The sequence below is a fragment of the Mercenaria mercenaria genome, chromosome 6 (genome assembly GCF_021730395.1).
Source record: "Mercenaria mercenaria strain notata chromosome 6, MADL_Memer_1, whole genome shotgun sequence".
Lineage (NCBI taxonomy): Eukaryota > Metazoa > Mollusca > Bivalvia > Venerida > Veneridae > Mercenaria > Mercenaria mercenaria.
This window is the reverse complement of record NC_069366.1, coordinates 60,702,112-60,721,975: the sequence shown is the minus strand read 5'-3', so window position 1 is coordinate 60,721,975 and position 19,864 is coordinate 60,702,112. Positions and strand designations below refer to the sequence as shown.

At 33.8% G+C, this 19,864-nt stretch overlaps 2 protein-coding genes across 3 annotated transcripts; both read right to left on the bottom strand.

The window, feature by feature from the left end:
* Positions 1-5,578: 5,578 nt before the first annotated feature.
* Positions 5,579-9,794, bottom strand: LOC123548754 (vitelline membrane outer layer protein 1 homolog). Of its 2 annotated transcripts, none has more exons than XM_053546065.1 (6): positions 9,687-9,794; positions 8,425-8,467; positions 7,948-8,033; positions 7,251-7,426; positions 6,536-6,645; positions 5,579-6,226 (listed from the first exon to the last, which is right to left on the bottom strand). In XM_053546065.1, the coding sequence occupies exons 2-6, from the start codon at positions 8,440-8,442 to the stop codon at positions 5,966-5,968; spliced, it is 651 nt and encodes a 216-aa protein (XP_053402040.1). In that variant the 5' UTR covers positions 8,443-8,467; positions 9,687-9,794; the 3' UTR covers positions 5,579-5,965. The 2 variants fall into 2 exon arrangements, with proteins under 2 accessions (XP_053402040.1, XP_053402039.1); XM_053546064.1 differs by lacking the exon at positions 9,687-9,794 and adding an exon at positions 8,585-8,846.
* A 4,457-nt stretch (positions 9,795-14,251) lies between these two features.
* LOC128557784 (vitelline membrane outer layer protein 1 homolog) lies at positions 14,252-18,033 on the bottom strand. The gene is made up of 6 exons (XM_053546066.1): positions 17,865-18,033; positions 17,406-17,491; positions 16,934-17,109; positions 16,255-16,364; positions 15,791-16,003; positions 14,252-15,496 (listed from the first exon to the last, which is right to left on the bottom strand). Exons 3-6 carry the CDS (start codon positions 17,046-17,048, stop codon positions 15,242-15,244), a joined length of 693 nt encoding a protein of 230 aa, XP_053402041.1. The 5' UTR covers positions 17,049-17,109; positions 17,406-17,491; positions 17,865-18,033; the 3' UTR covers positions 14,252-15,241.
* Between the last annotated feature and the right edge of the window lie 1,831 nt (positions 18,034-19,864).

Here is a 19,864-nt window from a genome sequence, read left to right as displayed (position 1 = left end):
GCTTGACTGAATTAGAGATTTGCCAGTAAAAACTCCAACGTAGAAAGGCACATAACACCGTCAAAATTCAATCAGAGTTAAGGTCCTGGTGTAGACTTTTATAGTAAATAACTATTTTGAGTTTCAAGTCAAAGCTTTAATAGAAACAGAGATATCTGACTTTATCAAAAAATATGACAAAATATTCTAAGTTAAGAAGGGGCATCATTCTGTCAAAATTCAAATCAGAGTTATGGGGATTGTTTCTCATGGGGTAGACTGTGATAGTAAATAACCATTTTAAGTTTCAAGTCAATAACTTTGATAGTAACAGAGATTTTTTTTATCAAAAACTTTAACCAAATCCGACGCCGACACCAACACCGGGGCGAGTGCAATAGCTCTACGTTCGAGAAGTCGAGCTAATAATCATATCAGCGTATTCTATTGTTGATGGTGTTCTTGAAAGATAATACAGTTAATATTTTAACAAAAACCTGAGGCACCAACTATAACAAATGCATTTCTCGATATACTTTGAAGTTAAGTTAAATATGTGCGATAAATCAAACACAAAAGGCATGACCATAAAAATAACCGACAGATTCATCCGTTATGCTCTTGACTAGTATTTCATAGTTTTTTCTTAAAGTGTTTTTTTTTCACTTTGAACTGGTACTTTGTACATCGAATTCCTTAAAAGACGCGTTTTACTTGTAGTCTCTCATAAACAATGTACCTGATGAAAATCTAACCTTTTAAAAGAGTATGTTGATAACATGAGTCAATATACACAGTTTATGAATACATTTAACAAGCGATTTGAAACAAATGTAGGATACCCTAGTGATATCATACGTTTTGACATCATGGCACTCTATGACTCTGTATGATGCCAAACTCTCGTGCCAAGTCACCAGGGGGGTGGGGGTGATGACTCACACCGAGTTTCAAGACCGACGTTCTTTGTAAAATGTAAGAATCAAAGGGGGAATGACCCGCAATGCCCCTCTGCCAGACTCTTGGTCCGTGCATGTAAAGAATGGAGTTATCCCATACGGCTAATAGGAAACTTCTCGCATCATGATATCATAGATCTGAAATTGTCTCGTACTTCAAAAGAATTTTCCGTCTTACTAGTACCATTTTTTGTTTATAATTAAAACGCAATTGTTGTATTAAGTGTCCGGCAGAAACGGATTGATTTTGTTTGGAAGTGAAAATAAAATGTTCCACCAAATGTCATGCCATGTGCCTCCATCCAGATTTCAGTCTTTGATGCCGAGTATGTGGACAGAGTAGATGTAAAAAGACTGAAGTTTTGACTTTCGTGATATCACATCTTTGGACGTTCAAAACTTCACTTCATACGACAAAAAGGTACATCTAGTATAATCGATACCGCCTGGGGACACAAATATGCCGTAGAAGTTAAAGTTTGAACAAAATCTCAAAGTTTCTCAAAATCAGTTGATAACTTCATACTTCCAGGTTCAATTCAATGTATTTAGATAAAATCATTCTTCATTATTCGTATACTTATTGATAGTGTTTCGCATCAAATTTAGTCTAATTATACATATGGATAATCGAATAATTTGATAAGCAGAAATCCTGAAACTAAACTTTTTATTTCACATAGTAATAAAGAGAAGTCTTAGGCTTACTTGATATTACATGGAAAACTTTAGTAGCAACGTCTGATATAAATAAAATACACGCATATCGGTGACGTTTTACCCCAAATATATATGAGAGATGTTGAAGGGAAAGGCAAGGTTGAAATCTCGAACTCTCTACTATGTCATTCCAAACTTTATATATTGGCCAAAAACCTGTGTCTCTATCTTCAGTAAGAAACAAGCTCCAGCCGCCCCAAATATATCCAATTCTTTCTATCTTGAAAAGCTACCTATAAGCAAAATTTCATCGTAATATCTCATTCTTATTTACAGTTATTGGGCTCAACTAATTCAAGCTCTCTAATTAGAAGAATAAGAAGGGCTATATAATACTTGCACAGACGTCGATGTCGGTGTTTCTCTTTGATATCGGGTCAAAGTTGATCACATTCTAAATTTCACGATAAATTGCCCTTATACTCATCAAACCCTTATATTTTTTGTAAATTGTTTATGTCGAGCTTTTTAATGCCTTTTTAACTACTGCCCCTATAATCAAAATCCCTTACTAAAGGGTTATTCTTGTTAAAGGGAATTCCTATAGTTTTTTATGCGCATCTTTCTGCGCAGCCGACACTTTCTATGGAAAACTGAGCTGAAGTGAACATTTGTTGAAACATGGAACAGACAATCTTTAACATGAGGATTTTTGAATGAAATAACATTTTTGATAAGTTATATCAGTAATCAAATGTTGATACTGGTTTATGTTGTATTGACAAGTATCATGCCTGACAGGTATCTTGCTATTTTTGTGGTTGTGTTTTCACATCGCATTTTAGTACAAAGACAGTGTTGTTCATATAATGTAAGATAATTGACTTAGTACTGATAAGACAATATCACCTTTCAGATTATTTAGTATTCAATTATAGAAAGAATTAAGAATTTTTAAAACTTTATTTAAACTTTTAGCAGACATACATGTAATCAATTTGGCCAGGTTCGCGCCATTTCCGTCCGAACAGGTGTTGTATTCTAGCGGTCCTAACATAAAATTTAGCATGGTGACCCATACATTTTTAGCCATTTTTATGCTGACAATACAATTATCTATACACAAGAAGAAAAAGAAAAAATTTTATGAAAGAGTTTTTTCAAAAGTTAAAAAAAAATTTCTTCACTATGGGTATTTTTCATTGAAAAAAGTTCACAAAAGTAAATATGAAACAATTTTTTTTTCGTTTGTACCCATTATTGTAAGGGTAGAGTATTACAAATATGACTATGATATCAGATAAGTATATAATAAAATCTGTAAAAAGAAAAAAACCGTATTGTGCTGCCTGGATGTATATTTTGGTTGGTATTTATAAAAAAGCAGAACATTATGAAAATGTTGAAAAATCGCTTGCAGTTTCAGCAACAGTGGGTGTGTTCAAAACAATTTTTCACAAAAACAAGCCTGGTGACCTACTGTTTTTATTTGTTCATTGTTTTCAGCACAAATTTTCCTATCATATATGTGAATTTAAAAAAATTCTATGAAAGGAAAAAAAATATAGGAATTCTCTTTAAGGGGAAGATATCTCATAGTCTCCAACTCTGGTTCTTAACGCCTACACAGCGGCCTTGGCTCCATCTTGTATGTCAACAATGTATATAGACGACTGAAAAACATTCAGTTAACCACATCATATATTTTGTAATAAAGTATGATTCTCAAACAAATCGGTACTACTTCGTTGTACAAATCGGGGCGGAACATATGGCCAAAATGTAACTCGTTTGGAACAGGCTCTATTTCACTGCTGTCAAAAGTGATAGCGCAAAACAGTAAAAGTTACGGTTGTTTATGAATGGAACTATATTTCCCGTTTATTGAAATACAGTTTCAGATTGTTACAGAAAGTAGTCTTTCTTCGCCACCTCGGAAGTATCATTAGCTATTTCTTCCACTCGCCTCACTCGCCAACAAAAACAGGTGGGGCCAATGTTTAATGGCCGTGTTTAAGCTCATATTGTTTCTAAGTATCCCACTAACTCAAACACTCTGACTACTAAAACATAATAAAATTTTATGCTCTCTCCTCTTTTAATACTTAAGTATCCCCCCTCCCCCAAACACCCAGACCCTTCTACTCTACCCTGATACACTCGTACACCGTACCTCAGTTATTTTTGTATTTTTTTTATCCATATTCTTTTCGTGTTTCTTCATGTTGTTTCAGTACACCAAACCCTTTCCCACATACTTACGTTTTTTTCGACCGCATTCATGGTTTTCTGCAAGCTTATAAAGTGTAACCTTACTTGGTTACACCTTTATCCGTGTACACAATTTTTTTTTAAAAATGTGTATTATCTATAATTATATATGTTCTCCATGCACACATACTAGTAATTACAAGTTACCAAGCTTCCTAAAACGTGTCCGAGAAAACCCTTTAAATTTGACTGAAGTACAGAGTACGTTTACATTTCCATTTCCATGTCCGTGTCCGTGATAAAGGTCTATTATGGTGATTATATTGAATAAACTTCTTCTATACCTAAACTTCTCCTTCTATAACCACCAGAGTGTATAAAGAGTGTTCAAACACGGTTTGCTATAAAAAAATTCGATTCTAATATGTATGTCTGTTATTGTCATATTTAGATAAAATATGACAGAACCGTTTCTTCCCGCATGTATGGCACCAAATGATAGTTCGTCAAGCTCCATTGTTTATATACGCCAGTACCGGAAATGGTAACATGTCTTGTGGAATATTTCCATAAGAACGCAAATGATGTCAAACTATTCTGCTCATCGAATAACCAATTCAATATGTGTTTAGGGATCGTGGATTCCATTCAATATATGTGATTTAATAGAGTTCCGCTTAAGCCAGTGCTAGGGGGCATGAGAGGTGTTGCACGTTCCATTACCTCTCATGAACAGACTCTCAAACCGAGTCTGCTATTATTCTTCTTGGATGCATTCTATGCTTCCAAAACATCTTTTCACAGATTTATCAATTATCACAACAGCAATCTTTAAGTGCAGTGTGGCGACTGTTACAAGTAATCACGTACTTGGATTCAGTGTTGTTATATTTTCTGATCCTTTGGGATCATGGAGTCCATTTAACATAATTTATGTGTAATAGAGTTCCGCTTGAGCCGGTGCTAAGGGAGCGTGAGAGGTGTTGTACATTTCATTACTTCTCGTGAACAGACTCAGTCAAACCAAGTTTGCTATTATTCTGATTGGTTGCATTCTATGCTTCCAAAGGATCATTTTACATATTTTAATGATTAAATAAGGCATCACATTTGTGCTATGTTACATTTCGTTATAAACATGTTCATTGACTTGACTTAAACTGCTCAAGAGCCGAATTAGTAGTAGACACTTTGATATTTCACATTTATTCATTTATTGTCTTTCAATGTAAAATTTCAAAATTGTTGCAAATAGAATGGTCATCGAAACAAGCGTAAACATGCATATAATTTAGATCAGTATTTCTTTTCTGAAGCATAAAGCGAATTCAGAGAAGCTGATCAACATTTTACTTTACAGATGTATTGGGAGTATAATTTTGATAGAAAAATTGAAAGTATGTCAATATTTCATTGTCACCAGTAGATGATTTTCCTGACAAATTCGTTTGGTGTTTTTTTTTATTACACAGACATAATTTACGACTTTACAGTTTTTATTTATTTGGAGAAAGAGCACAGGCGTCCTTCTTGACATTATTTAGACCTGGGGTGGCACCTCGGTAGAGCTACCGACATTGAAGCCCACAAAATCATTTCCTTTCATGAAACCATTCTACATCCCTTGAGGGATTCTGAACCCACTAAAGTGAGAGGTCAGCAACCATTACCATTCGGCTACATATGCCTCTTTCTTGGTAGAGGTAAGAATAAGTTAAAAACCAAAGTAGTTGTAGACACCTAGGCCAAATATATATGAAGTGGCTAAATTACAAACGATCCAAATTTATTGAGATAAATGCTATACTTGGAATTTGTTTGGGCAAATATGGTATCTGTCAATCATGTTTTATTTAGATAAAATTAAAACACAATGTTGATTATGAGTCACCACTTGGAAATCATTCATAAATACTTAAAGCGTAGATTTGTTTATTTTCGAACGCAATTTGTAAGACTACTATATAATTATACCTACGACTGAATATTGATTATGAACTATGAGATCAGATATGTAATTATAGTACATAAAATGGTGAGGACGCCACTGTATATAGTTTATGTTAATAGCTAACAAATCACGTAGTACTTCGTTCTAACTCCTGTTCTGATTCAAGCACGTAATTGTAATCAAAATTGTACAGAAAGTGAAACATTCAACTTTCACTATAACTAGAGTCACAACAAAAGACACGAACATTGTTTAAAGCAGTGTTATCGACCTTTGATAGATGGCCCTCTATTCGAGTTTGAATCCCACATACTGCCGAGCCTTTCGGACACTTTTTACTCCATTTTCCGTATTCGCCTTCGACTCCAGCTATGGGTCTTACTAGTTTATGAGGATGGTGGAACCACTGTAAATCACGATAAGAAAATCGGATTTCGATTGCCACGGTGTCATCCCCAGTTCGTTTCTGAAATTAAACAAGTTGGTCCATTCAAAATGATTGAAGTCAGTTACTTATTAAATACAATGAATTGGAACAGAAAAATTATCTTCAATAGAATTGCTTTCTGAATTTGCCATTTGAATCTATTGTGCACATGTCGGGATAGCATACAAGAATGTATTAAAATACAACCATTTCAGCGGACGTCCATATAATATTGTGACCAATTAAGTACTATTTTCCAAGTTCAGTTAAAGGAACCATGGTTTATGTACTTTATAACAATAGTTAAGGACCAAATCAAATAGAAATAATAAAAGTATACTAGTATACCTTTATATTAAATCCATTTGCAAACGTTCCTTCTGGGCAAAATTGTGGTGTAAACCATATTCCATATGGATCCCCATTTTTAACTGTTAATGTTGTAGTAACACGACTGTCTGAAATAGAGATTTTACATTTAATTGAAAATATCTTGCGTGTTCAATATTTGCAGATGTTTTGGAGATGTTATAAGAAAGAATGATTTATTTGAAACAATCATTACCATCTCTAATACCATTTCTTTCTTCGCGTATATCAGTTCTATAAACGCAATATGAAAAGTGCAATAAGAGTATAATGCAGAATATCATTTGCCTTAGCGTCTGCTATGTCAAATATAACAAAATGGTAATATGACTTCCGAAAACATATGTAATAAATGTCTGAAAGTAGAACTATTGCAACAGTAGTCTCATAAGTGTACAGTTTCCCATACTTGAACACAGTACTCTTATATTTGGACTCAGCACTCAGTATTTTCTTGTCCTCTGGGATCATGAAATCCATTCAATTTTAACACAATAGTGTTCAGCTTAAATCGGCACTAGAGGAGCATGACGGAAGTCGCATTATAATAACCTCCCATGTGCAAACTCAATAAAACCAAGTCTGCTATTGTCTTGATTGGTAGCTTACAAAGGCTTTTCTTACTCGAATTATTCGATAATGGATTCAGGCATGAAATCAAAGATGTTAAAATCTGTTTTATATCAATACCTACTGGAAAGCAATTCTATATCACTTTGCAGCCTGAGCGAGTCTGTCAGCGTCGTGGGTTTTATTCCTGTCCGTGTTTCATTACTTTGAAGATTGTTCATTGTTTCAGGCCCATGCATGTAAGAAACTCTCCTGCTTTGTTGTGTGTCGGGTTTGGCTTCGTTTTTACTTTCCGACTTACTGGTATTATCATGAAACAAAATAAATAAAGTTAAACATGAATGGTCAGTTTTAGAAATGTTAATTTACGCATTGTCTTGTCAAATTTATTTATGATGTTACTCATTAACGTCATCCAATAAAACTTGAAGGATAGCAACTAATGCGCTTTGTGCAGAATTGTTTGGCTTGATACTGTATTATAACCGTTTTCATAATTACAACCATCCATTGGCTGTTCTCCTTTTAAGCAAAAGTATTTTAAAAATTGGAACAACAAAATAAAAATGTGGAAAACCACATGTCGCACAACACGAAATAAATAAAAAATTAGCAGACTCCGTTTGATTGGGCCTGTTTATGGACAGTAGTGGAAATGCAAACTACCACCCACACCCTCTAGGCCCAGGTTGAGCATAACTCAAAATTTGCACATAAGTACCAGAATACAATTTAGAAATATCCGCAATTATTACAAGATGACAAGATTACACGTTAGGAACTTTATAAGAAGGAAAGACAAAAGCAAGAAGTATACATACTTTATGTTGTGAGCGAGATACACAAATAGAAAGGCTCCGCCTATCACAATTACACATACAGTGGAACACGCCAACAACCAGCACTTCTGTGAATGTTAATTAATGGAAAAAGTAGAATAAAACAATATATCTTTAAAGGTGATTTCTTATAAAAAAATTGTAACAAAAATTAAGATGATTTGAGATATTAGCAAACTTATAGATACTATTAAGTATTATATTGGGGTCATCTGAATTATGTTCAATTCGTATATAATTCTCGAAAAAATGAAGGATTCTTATTTAAGGACAACAACAACAACAACAAAAAGAGACAAACTTGATATCAAACAGAAAGTAAATACTCAAATATTACCAATTTTTATACTTTTATAAATATTTATACAAAACTTTACAGACATATAAGTATAGAAGCTAAAATTAAGTTTTCAATCTCAATTGCCATACCAACTAAAACAGCAATGATATAATACATACCCAGTTTAATTTCTCCATTCTTATTTATATCTGTCTCATCAGCCTGTCAGAAGACAAATAAGCATAATTAACTGCAATTTCTAGATTGCCAAGGTAAATTAATTCATAAACAAGTTTTACATGCAATTTTAGTATACTTATGATATTTTTCTAAACTTACTAAACAAACAATAAAGCGTTGACTTTGTCGGTCGAGACTTTCTGCACACTTATAAATTATAATGGTACGCAGTACCTTATATATAAAACAAGGAAGAATATCCAACATGGAAAGCCACGTTCAAAACACGCAGCCTCCCCAAAGACACACACGAACAACCCTCGCAAACAACACAGAAAATGAAACACCAAAGGACAAAACAAACAAATACAGGAACACAGTGGGGCACCGCCTTGGAACGGTCAGTGGCAAAACCACCACTGGGGAGTTTAAACCGGTTTATGGTGCACCTAACCTCACTCTTACCCCCACAATGTTCCAAAGTTACAAGACAGTGTAAATAAAATTAATTCCCGCCAGGTGAAATCCTAACATACGTAAAGGCAACAGAAGGTATGTTATGTAAAACACAAAGATGCCCTTGTAAATATAATATAAAAATGCAGTCCTTAAGAACCTAATACGCATGTACTCAATGTCTTTGCAGAAGACAGAGCAACAAGGAAAACACCCTTAAGGGCCCGACGAAACAGGCCAGAAGACGGAAATCAGAATAGCTCAGTCCTGGTGGGATTTAAGAACTACTAATCATAGAGTCCTCCACCTGATCCGTCAGACACATTCCATTATTATATAATTAACGATGTTTGGAATCCTCTTACGTGTAATACGAATATATACTTTGTCTGTTGGAAAGATATCAATAAATGAGGTCTTGTACTTATAAACCCGCCTTATTATCTTTTTCGTTTTTATCGCGTGAAAAAAAATGATGACGGATGTATCTTTTCGAAAGAATTTCAACCAAACTAGCTAATACGTTGGTTTTAAAGGCGTTATTTTTGGACCAATGCTGTAAATTTAGATTGTATTATATCTATCCACATTTAGATATTAAGAGGTGTATATTACCCAAAGCCAAATCCTGTGGATGTTTATATCATTTTGCTGAAATTTGCTTCGAAATAGAAGAATATTTATATAACAAATAAATTTTACTACAAGGTCACTATTAACATAAATTACAGCAAGTTCAAAATATTATACGTAAGATGTTTTAGATGAATTACGAATTGCAAAACCAGAGAGCTTTTGTCCGTACCCATTTTATATGCTATATGCTGCGTGTGTTGTCTTGTATACTGGTGCTTAAGTGTGTCCTCTTTTTGATATTGTTTTTGTTGTGATAAAAATTATCTTGTCTGCATTATCACTCCAGTACAATATGTCAGTTAGAATTTCTGTAGTTTCGTTTGCTCCAGCTACTTTTATTTCTAAAAATAGGTTAACACTATTATATATCTGATCTCTATCAACGCAATTAACTAGGTAGTATAAATAGATTTGGTTTGTGTAGTATTGCGTCCGAAGATTAAGCTTTAAATACCGATGATCTGGTTTGATTCAAGATAATTACATTGACTTTATGTAAACAAAACATCAGAGATTTTTTTTCAGATATTGTCCGTAAGTATTGACCTGGCACTCATGCATATTCCATATATTTCCGTAAATTAATTTTCGGTTTCCCATATATACATTACAAATATATAATTCTTAATTGATAAACTGTCGCATGTGCAGGTAACTGTGCGGACAAAGCGTTTAGCTGCAAATATCAGGATTGTGGGTTCGAGTCCTATGTCTGACCATATCTTTTTTTCCCCAAATTTTATATGCAAACGTACTTATTTGATCAAACGTATATTTATGTTTCATTCATTAAAAGTTATCATATTTACCCGTTGTAAAAAATGGAATAAAATTGTTTTAAAAGTATGTTAGGAAAAAAGACAAATTACTTGTCTCCAGCGTTCCTGAAAATAAATACTAAGCGAAAAAAATTAAAATTCATGATGTATGATGCATAATGTAACAATTAAACAGGTAACGATAACATTACATTACATCAGAATGTAATAAGGTGCTTTCGAACCCGTGGTAACGTGCGTAGAAGTCAGACACCTTACCACTACACCACCGTGTCATCGGTTAACTGTATATGTTACTTTAATAATATAGAAATTTTCAGAACACAAATATTGCGTAAATTGACGAAAACCTCCGAAAATATTGGCGAAAATTAATGAGTGCCAGGTCAATACCTACAGACAATACGTTTGTGTGACTGACAAAGGCCATATTTAACCACCCAGTCACAGTTCACTGAAGTTGGCCTATGTGTCGCGAATTACTTTAGAACTGCATGGTGCTACTTGCTGACCCATATAACACTGTGGGCCCAGAGCCCAGCAAGGGATCTAGAATTGTTTCATATAATTCAGCTGGCTTTAGATCGGTAGTTCTACCCAAAGGCACCATCCCGGATTTTAACCATGCCCGGAAGGGCACCTGTGGTCTTTGTTCACCCATTTAAAGTTGCAACGTCACCATATGTCGGACATTATGTCAACTTGGTTTAACAAACATATGAATCTGTCAGGAAAGTCGTCTTATGGTGACAATGAAGTACATAAATCAATATTTTCGACACTTCCTGTTAGTTTAGTAGCTTTACCCTATGCTTTGGAATATATGTTTAAGACCCTATTTCTTTGATAATTTTGTTTGTAACAAGTAACGTTTCTTATGCCTTAAAATAGACTGAAGAATGAAACAGATTAGTATTTCATTTGACTATATTTGTGATGTGCTTAGTTAGACCCTGAACTAGCTGTATTTATCGGTTATTTACATGTATATCTATAAAAACATAACTTGGTTAAAATTACTTCTTAGTTGGCTGGCTGACTGACTGACTGACCGACTTATAAAAAAGAATAAACAAGAAAAAAATGAATACATGTATATAAATTTAACAAATACAATTTTATTCAAAGTCAAATGAAAAACACTTAAAGCTGCTAAAGTCTTTTGATTACTCTGAAACATAATGCATTTAAATATTTAAATCAGCAGCGCTTATATACAGAACTTATCAATTAACTGCGGTCACCTTTGAGTCTGCTGGACAAAGGTATTGGTGAATTAGAGTTCAGACCAGAACAAAAAATATTGAATTGTCGCTATTTTTGCGTGAATATTTTCATATGTGATGACTTTACGATTCCGGTACATTTTTAATTACCATTCCTTTGTTCTTCTTGGAAACGGTAAACATGTTTTAAATATCCATATACGGAGCCCAGGAATCAACACTGTCAAAAGCATATACTGAAGGCTTTAAAATGACTTTTTTTATATTTCTCGTTATTACAAACATGACATTACCAATTATTTTACATTTTACTTGAAAATTTGGTAAACAGGAACAAGACTTATTACTTTACACTCGTGACATTGTGAGCACGAACACATTTTTAGTACGGATGAGTACGGACATAGTGACAAGCTCATTAGACCAAAATCGCACAAGTTTCTAGCGATTTTTATACATTCACGGTATGGACTTCTTTAAACAGTAAAAAAACCCTTATTTGACTTTTGAGCTCTGCTGAAATTGGTCGATAAGTGTTTATGGAGAATTTTCTGGTTAATTTGAAACTGATTTTCCCATAAAACGGGGCGACCAACAGAATCGGGTATGTCTTTTATGGTGTTTATCCATTTGGAATTCTATTCGGTTGTTTTAACATATACTTATAAATTTGGAGAGCCAAAATGCTATCTTTACAGGTTAACAGAAGATCCCAATAAAATAACATACAACTTTTCACTATTATTGAAACGGGAAATTTATCGAGTTCGCCATACAGAAATGCAGTAGGGGTTGAACGCCTAACTTTAGTTGTTATTCTGAGGAATTTGTTGTGCACATTTCTAAAATTACACGATTTATAAATCCAAAAATTACGCTCCCATAAGTTAAGATTGGCAGGACTGTATGGTCAAATAATTTTATAGTTAAGTCAATTGGTAAATTAGCATTTGAGGACCTCGAAAAAAGCAAGTACAAAGCTTTGGTACTAAACAATAAGAACATGTAATACATATTGTGTGGAGCCCTCTGACGTGTGATACGTTTTGTTGTTTCGAATATATGTTTCACCTGCTGGAAAAGTATCAATTATGATATCAGATTTGTATGGAATCCCATTGCGACATGTTTTATTGCTATTTGCGTTCCGTTATTTGCTTTTTGCGTTTTGTATTTTATTTGTAAACCAGTATTATTACCTAAGTTTTATTACGTACAATACCGTTTTGAAAAGTAGGTCAGCTTTTGAAATTGCTGTCTGTTTTAGATATATATTTTTGGAAATAAATAAAAATCTTTAAGGCGACACAAAAAAGGTCAATATTTATCTTAATTGACATTTCTAAATTTTCTTAACAAAAAGATTACAAGCTTTCTTCGTCAAGTATTGATCTATATAAAGCATAAATAGCTGGCTTTCATTATTCTATTAGTGGGGCTTTCGTGGCCGCGTGAATCAGGTCGCTCACTTTGAATAACGTGCCCCTCTCTCCGCTGTGGTTTCGAGGCTTTGCCTGGGGTGTAGGATTCATTCATGTGAGAAAGCCATCCAGCTGACTTAAAGAATATCTATGATTTTACACAGGTGCCCGCACGTACCTAATATAATGTCGGGAGGGACATCTGGGGTGTTCCTGCCGGAAAGTCTCAATACGACCTATAACTGTGGTCGCTTTGGTAAATACGGCGTTATTCCCTACTTATAATCGAGCAAATAAACGTTTTTCAACTAGTACTATTTTTATTCTATATTTATACTGAGCGCAAGTCAAAATGTAGGATATCTTCTGTTCTGTTCTGTTCTAACCTGTTACCTGTAACTTTGATAGATCAATTAATTGTTTACGCTATTGATTATGTTTCATGTTTTGATCAGCTTACCTGTAATTCAAAACGCTACGTATCTTATTACCGTAATGTATTTTTAAATTCATTCTATGATAGTTCAATTACCAATTTTTATTGAACACTATATAGATGCTTTTATGTAAAGCACTTTTGAACGTATATTTATATGAAAAGAGTGCTATATAAATGTGGTATATAATGATAATAATAATAATAACAAAGTCACATTTAATCTACATTTAGTAAGTAAACTAATCCGTCTGTAAACAGGATTTCAATGCATTAAGAGGGGCATGTGCCCGACTTTGTTTAACAATTTAAGCAATTATCGTCTTCTGTAAAAGACGTAAAGTAAAGCTTGGACACTACATGAATAGTGATAACCCGCTTACAATTGTGAGAAGCTTCATAAAAAATCTACATTGTAGAAAAAGTGTCATCAAAATTGTGATTTTCTCTTAGACTCTCATCAGGAGTCTCCGAGAACTTGTATAGAATTAAAAATTTTCCTATCAATCTAGTGGCAAAATAGGCTCACGACCCCTATCTATTTATTTGCCTAATTTTCTTTTTAATGTACATTCTGAAGTTATGAAAAATCAGGGTTTAATCAAACTCTACATTGTAGAAAAAAATGATCCGAACGCGCAGAACGACTTTAATGGTCAGTGAGGTAACATCTATTAAAATTAATTTAAAATAAGGCAAGCAGTTTCTGACAAGAACTTTTTTTGATGTTTCCACTACATACGTACCATGCAAACTGGTGGTCATGGATTTTGACGAATCAGAATAGTTTGATCAAGCTTGTAAAGAGTCACCCAATCAACATGCATGTGTTTAAAACTTTGACCCCCCCCCCACCCCCAAACACACACGCACACACAAACACACACACACACACACAAATAAAAATAAATAAATAAATAAATAAATAAATTTTAAAAAATCGGACAGGCAGTTTCTGACAAGTTTTTTAAAGTTTCGATTATTATGCACATATAGAGAAAACTAATAACACCCCCTCCAGTTGCCATCTTTTATGGATCGGAATAACTTAGAAAATCTTGAGAGATTGTCAACCAAGGAACATTTCTGTGAAATCATTTAAAAGTAGGAAAATATGCCGTTTGACGATTTTTTCCATTTTAAGTTCTTGCCGCCATGTTTTTGACAATTAAGATTAATTTGAACGATCTTCCTTAATGGTCACCTCAAGGACATTTATGTGTATGTTAATTTTAAAATCAAGCGAGCGGTTTCTGACAAAAAGGCTTTTAATGTTTCAAAAACATTCTAGTGAAAAGGATATTACTCTCTTCAAAAGTGACGATGAATCCGATTAATGGAAAAATGTTGGCAGGGAGTCGTCGTTGGAAAATATCATTTTGAAGTTTCCACTATATGATTAAAGCAAAAGGTGGCACATTCGGCACATTGGACATATGAAAACACAATATGTGAAATATATCTAAACATTCGAGAACAGTTATACGCCTGCGCAGGCGTAAGATATCTTCATCAGAAGCATAAAATAACAAACATTTACTGAACAAACATACACAAATCAAAAATGTTTCTGTACATTGAAATGTGCCTATAAGCTCATTTGTCTGTGGGGCATCTTAGCATAACATCACTTTTACAAAGAATTATTCCCTTTTACAAAACAATTTCATAAATGTTAAAACTCTGGCACCAGAAAACCAAAAACGGAAAGAATCACACTCATATTTAAGAATGTGAATTCTAACAAATCACGCAGTACTTCGTAGTAACTTCTACCCTTAAACAGGTTTTGGAAAAATACCTCTTCTGATACAAGCACATAGTTGTAATCAAGTTTGTACAGAAAGTGAAACATTCTATTTTCACTTTAAGGTAGAGTCACTACAGAAGAAACGAACGTCGTTTAAAGCAGTGTTATCACCCTTTGATAGATGACTGCCAATTCGAGTTTGGATACCACATATTGCCGAGCCTTTAGGACACTTCTTACTCCATTTTCCATATTCGCCCTTGACTTCTGCAATGGGTCTTACTAGTTTATGAGGATGGTGGATCCAGTGTAAATCACGACATGAAAATTGGACTTCGTTTGCCATGGTTTCATCCCCAGCGTGTTTCTGAAATTAAATAAGTTGCTCTATTCAAAATAATTTAAGACAGTTACTTATTAAATGTATTGAATTGAAACAGAAAAATTATCTTCAGTAGAATAGCTTTCTAATGGAATTTATTGTGAACATCTCGGGATAGCATACAAGAATTTTCTAAAATGCCACCATTTCAGAGGACGTCCATATAATATTCTGACCAATCAAGTACTTAAACACTTTCCATAAGAAATCAATTCATGGATTTGTTTTCAAATACTTGTTAAAGCAGGTAGAAATATGATTCAATAATAAAAAATGTACCTTTGTTTGCATCCTTAGCGCAAATCTCTGCAAGAATAGAGGACCATCTTTTCCCTTTGGACAGAAAACATCTCCAATCCAGCGACCTTTATGACCTGCCGCAGACTGTACAAGCCTGTGTTCCTTTTGTTGTCCACCATTCTTGTCGGCACACTGAAGGCTAATAGCGTTTAGTGCAGTACTGTCGGCGCCAGGTCCTTTAGGGTGTTGGTACTACAAAATAATAATTTCACTTATCCTTAATGGGAGGGGTGGGGAAGCTGGCTTGCAGCTTTTATTTAATTGACTGTTTATTTAAGTATTGGTTGAAACGTAGATTTATAAAATATTTTACTTCACTTACAATTTTTAGACTTCTCTAAGCTATATCTTAATTTTCCAAGTTCAGTTAAAGGAACCGTGGTTTATGTACTTTATAACAATAGTTAAGGACCAAATCAATTAGAAAAAATAAAAGTACATACCTTTATATTAAATCCATTTGCAAACGTTCCTTCTGGGCAAAATTGTGGTGTAAACCATATTCCATATGGCCCCGCATTTTTAACTGTTAATGTTGTAGTAACACGACTGTCTGAAATAGAGTTTTTACATTTAATTGAAAATATCTTGCATGTTCAATATTTCCAAATGTTTATGGAGATGTTATAAGAAAGAATTATTTATTTGAAACAATCATTACCATCTCTAATACCATTTCTTTCTTCGCGTATATCTGTTCTATAAACGCAATGAAAATAAGAGCCTGCTATGTCAAACATAACAAAATAGTAATACGACTTCCGAAAATATATGTAATAAATGTCTGAAAGTAACACTATTGCAACAGCAGTCTTATAAGTGTACAGTTTCCCATACTTGAACAAAGTACTCTTATACTTGGACTCAGCACTCAGTATTTTCTTGTCCTCTGGGATCATGGAATCCATTCAATTTTAATACAATAGCGTTCAGCTTAAATCGGCACTAGAGGAGCATGACGTGAGTCGCCTTATAATAATCTCCCATGTACAAACTCGATAAAACCAAGTCTACTATTGTCTTGATTGGTAGCTTACAAAGGCTTTTCTTACTCGAATTATTCGATAATGGATTCAGGCATGAAATCAAAGATGTTAAAATCTGTTTTATATCAATACTTACTGGAAAGCAATTCTATATCACTTTGCAGTCTGAGCGAGTCTGTCAGCGTCGTGGGCTTTATTCCTGTCCGTGTTTCATTACTTTGAAGAGTGTTCATTGTTTCAGGCCCACGCATGTAAGAAGCTCTCCTGCTTTGTTGTGTGTCCGCTTTGGCTTCATTTTTACTTTCCGACTTACTGATATTATCATGAAACAAAATAAATAAAGTTATACATGAATTATCAGTTTTAAAAATGTTTATTTACGCATAGTCTAGTCAAATTATTATATTTATGGTGTTACTGATAAAAATCGCAACTAACGCGCTTTGTGCAGGATTAGTTTGTCTTGATTCAGTATTGTAGCCTTTTACATGATTACAAACATCCATTAGCTATTCTCCTTTTCAGCAAAATAGTTTAAAAATGGAAAAACAAGATTACACTCTAGGAGCTTTTTAAGAAAGACAGACAAAAGCAAAACATATACCTACTTGGGCCTTTGGGTCAAGTACACATAAAGAAAGGTCCCAACTATCGCAGTCACACATACAGCGGAACATATGAAGAGCCATCGCTTCTATAAATGGAAAGGGATATTGAAGATTAAGGCAACATATCTTTAATGATTGTTACAAACATTAAGGAGATTTAAGATATTAGCAAACTTTTCAAGATACTATTCTCTTTGGTCATATTAATGATGTCTAACTCGTGTATGTTTCTCGAAAAAAATTCATGACTATTTCTATTAAACAACAACAACGAAAAAAGAGATCGATAAACTTGATATGTTTATCAAACAGAATGTAAATCTTCAAATATTGCCAATAGTTATACTTTTATAGATATTTACACAAAACCTAAGACACATATGAGAATAACAGCTTCAAGTTTTTAATCTTGCTCAATTGCCATACGGACTAAAGAAGATGATAGAAAATTTTACATACCCAGGGTAAGGATGTTTTTGAGCCATCTGATAGTAATATTTCTGTTTTACATAATTTTGCTGTAGGTTTAGTCCGTACATTCTCTTCAAGTGATGCATAGATACCATAGATTTCTAAAGTTACTAAAGAAACGCCTTTAGAAGCACTGACTGTCGTTTTTTGCGCACTGATAAATAATTATGTTGCGTAATACGTTATATATTATTAGGTTATTTAACATTGTTCTGTACAATACGGAGATATATTTGGACGAGTACCCAGCTGAGAAAACCATATTGGACGAGCCGCTAGGCGAGTTCAATATGGTTTTCTCAGCTGGGTACGAGTCAAAATATATCTCGTATTGTACAGTACAATGTTAAATAACCTTTTTATTCTATATCTATTTTATCTTACTATAATAATAGTTTAAATTAAAAATGTTTCACTGAATATTGTATTCCTGCCTTTTATAGTTTTTCCCAGCTTGGTGTGAGTGCAAATATATATTATACAGAACAATGGTAGACCTTAAATAATCTTTTTATTCTATATTTATTTCACTTCATACGTAATTCATTGAATGTTGTTTTTTTCTGCGTATCATCATTAAAAAAAGTTTATGGTGCAACCTCCCTACAACAGCCATTTGGCGATTTGGGTGGTAATAAAACTTGGCTGAGATATTATATGCCAACAAACATTGTCAGCAAGTTTGGTGAAGATCGGATGATAACTGTTCGGCTTAAAAGAGCGGACAAGGCTAAATTCCCCGTTTTTCGAGTAATTCAAGAACTATAATCAAAGAGTGCCTGGTACAATTTGGCTGGTTATCGAAATTGGCCGAGATGTAATGCCCACAAACATTGTCAGCAAGTTTGGTGAAGATCCGACCAAAACTGAATTATAGAGCAGACATGTTTTGAATGCTGACCGCCCGTCCGTTGCCATTCATAATCTTCTCTATTTTGTTTCTTAACCGTTAAATAAAAACTGCTGAGGTAGCTACTCAAGCAGTCAGGGCTGATACCAATTTCTAGGTTTCGTCCGGAACGGCTTCTTTAAGCGACTTTTCAAATATTCCAACATCTGATGATCCTTTTTACTGTATTTTTAAGTTTTTGATTATTAACGAACGTTTTAATATCTAAATCAGATAGCAGTGTTATCCCTTGAATCGTTTCTGTGTGTTGTAAACAAAAAAAAAACTCAAATTAAATCAAGATTTCAAGACGCATACTCAAACCCTGTACATAGAGCTACTTCATCCGATTTACATTCGGAACATTTTCACGCGTTCCGGGCTTTATCGTATGTTTAACATGGGACTGTTGAACCGTCCAAATACAGAAAATACAGGATTTTATGTACGCGCGTGCGTCCAAATACAGAAAATACAGGATTTTTGTACGCACGTGCATCCAAATACCGTAATATATTGTACGGTCACGTGTTGCAAATGAACGTTCGCGATTGGATAGATAAAATAGGTATAGAATAAATTATATTATTATATTTAACGATGTTTGGGATTTTCTGACGTGTGATACATTTTAGTGTTTCGAATACATACTTTACCTGCTGGAAAGGTGTCAATAAAACAGTCCTGTACTTTTGTACTTGTAAACCCGCTTCTTTTTTTTTGTTGTTGTTGCATTCAAAAATTATCAGATGCATTTATTCAGAGGAAAAAAAAAGGAAAATGCTAATAATAAGTCGCATGTAGAAACGTTATTTTTGGAAATTTAAATGATATTATATCTATTTAGACGTGGATATCACCCGAGCCACATCCTATGGATGTTTATATCGTTTTGCTGGAACTTACTTCGAATTAGAAGAATATTTATATAACAAATAAAAGTTACTAACATAAACTACAGTGGCGTCCTCGCCTTCATGTGTACGAGATTACAACCAAAACCTTAAAACAATTCATTAACTATGTGCATTCTATACGTAGAGCGTAACGTCACTCAATCCGTCTGACAGCGCTACCGTAGTGTACACCCAATGAAACT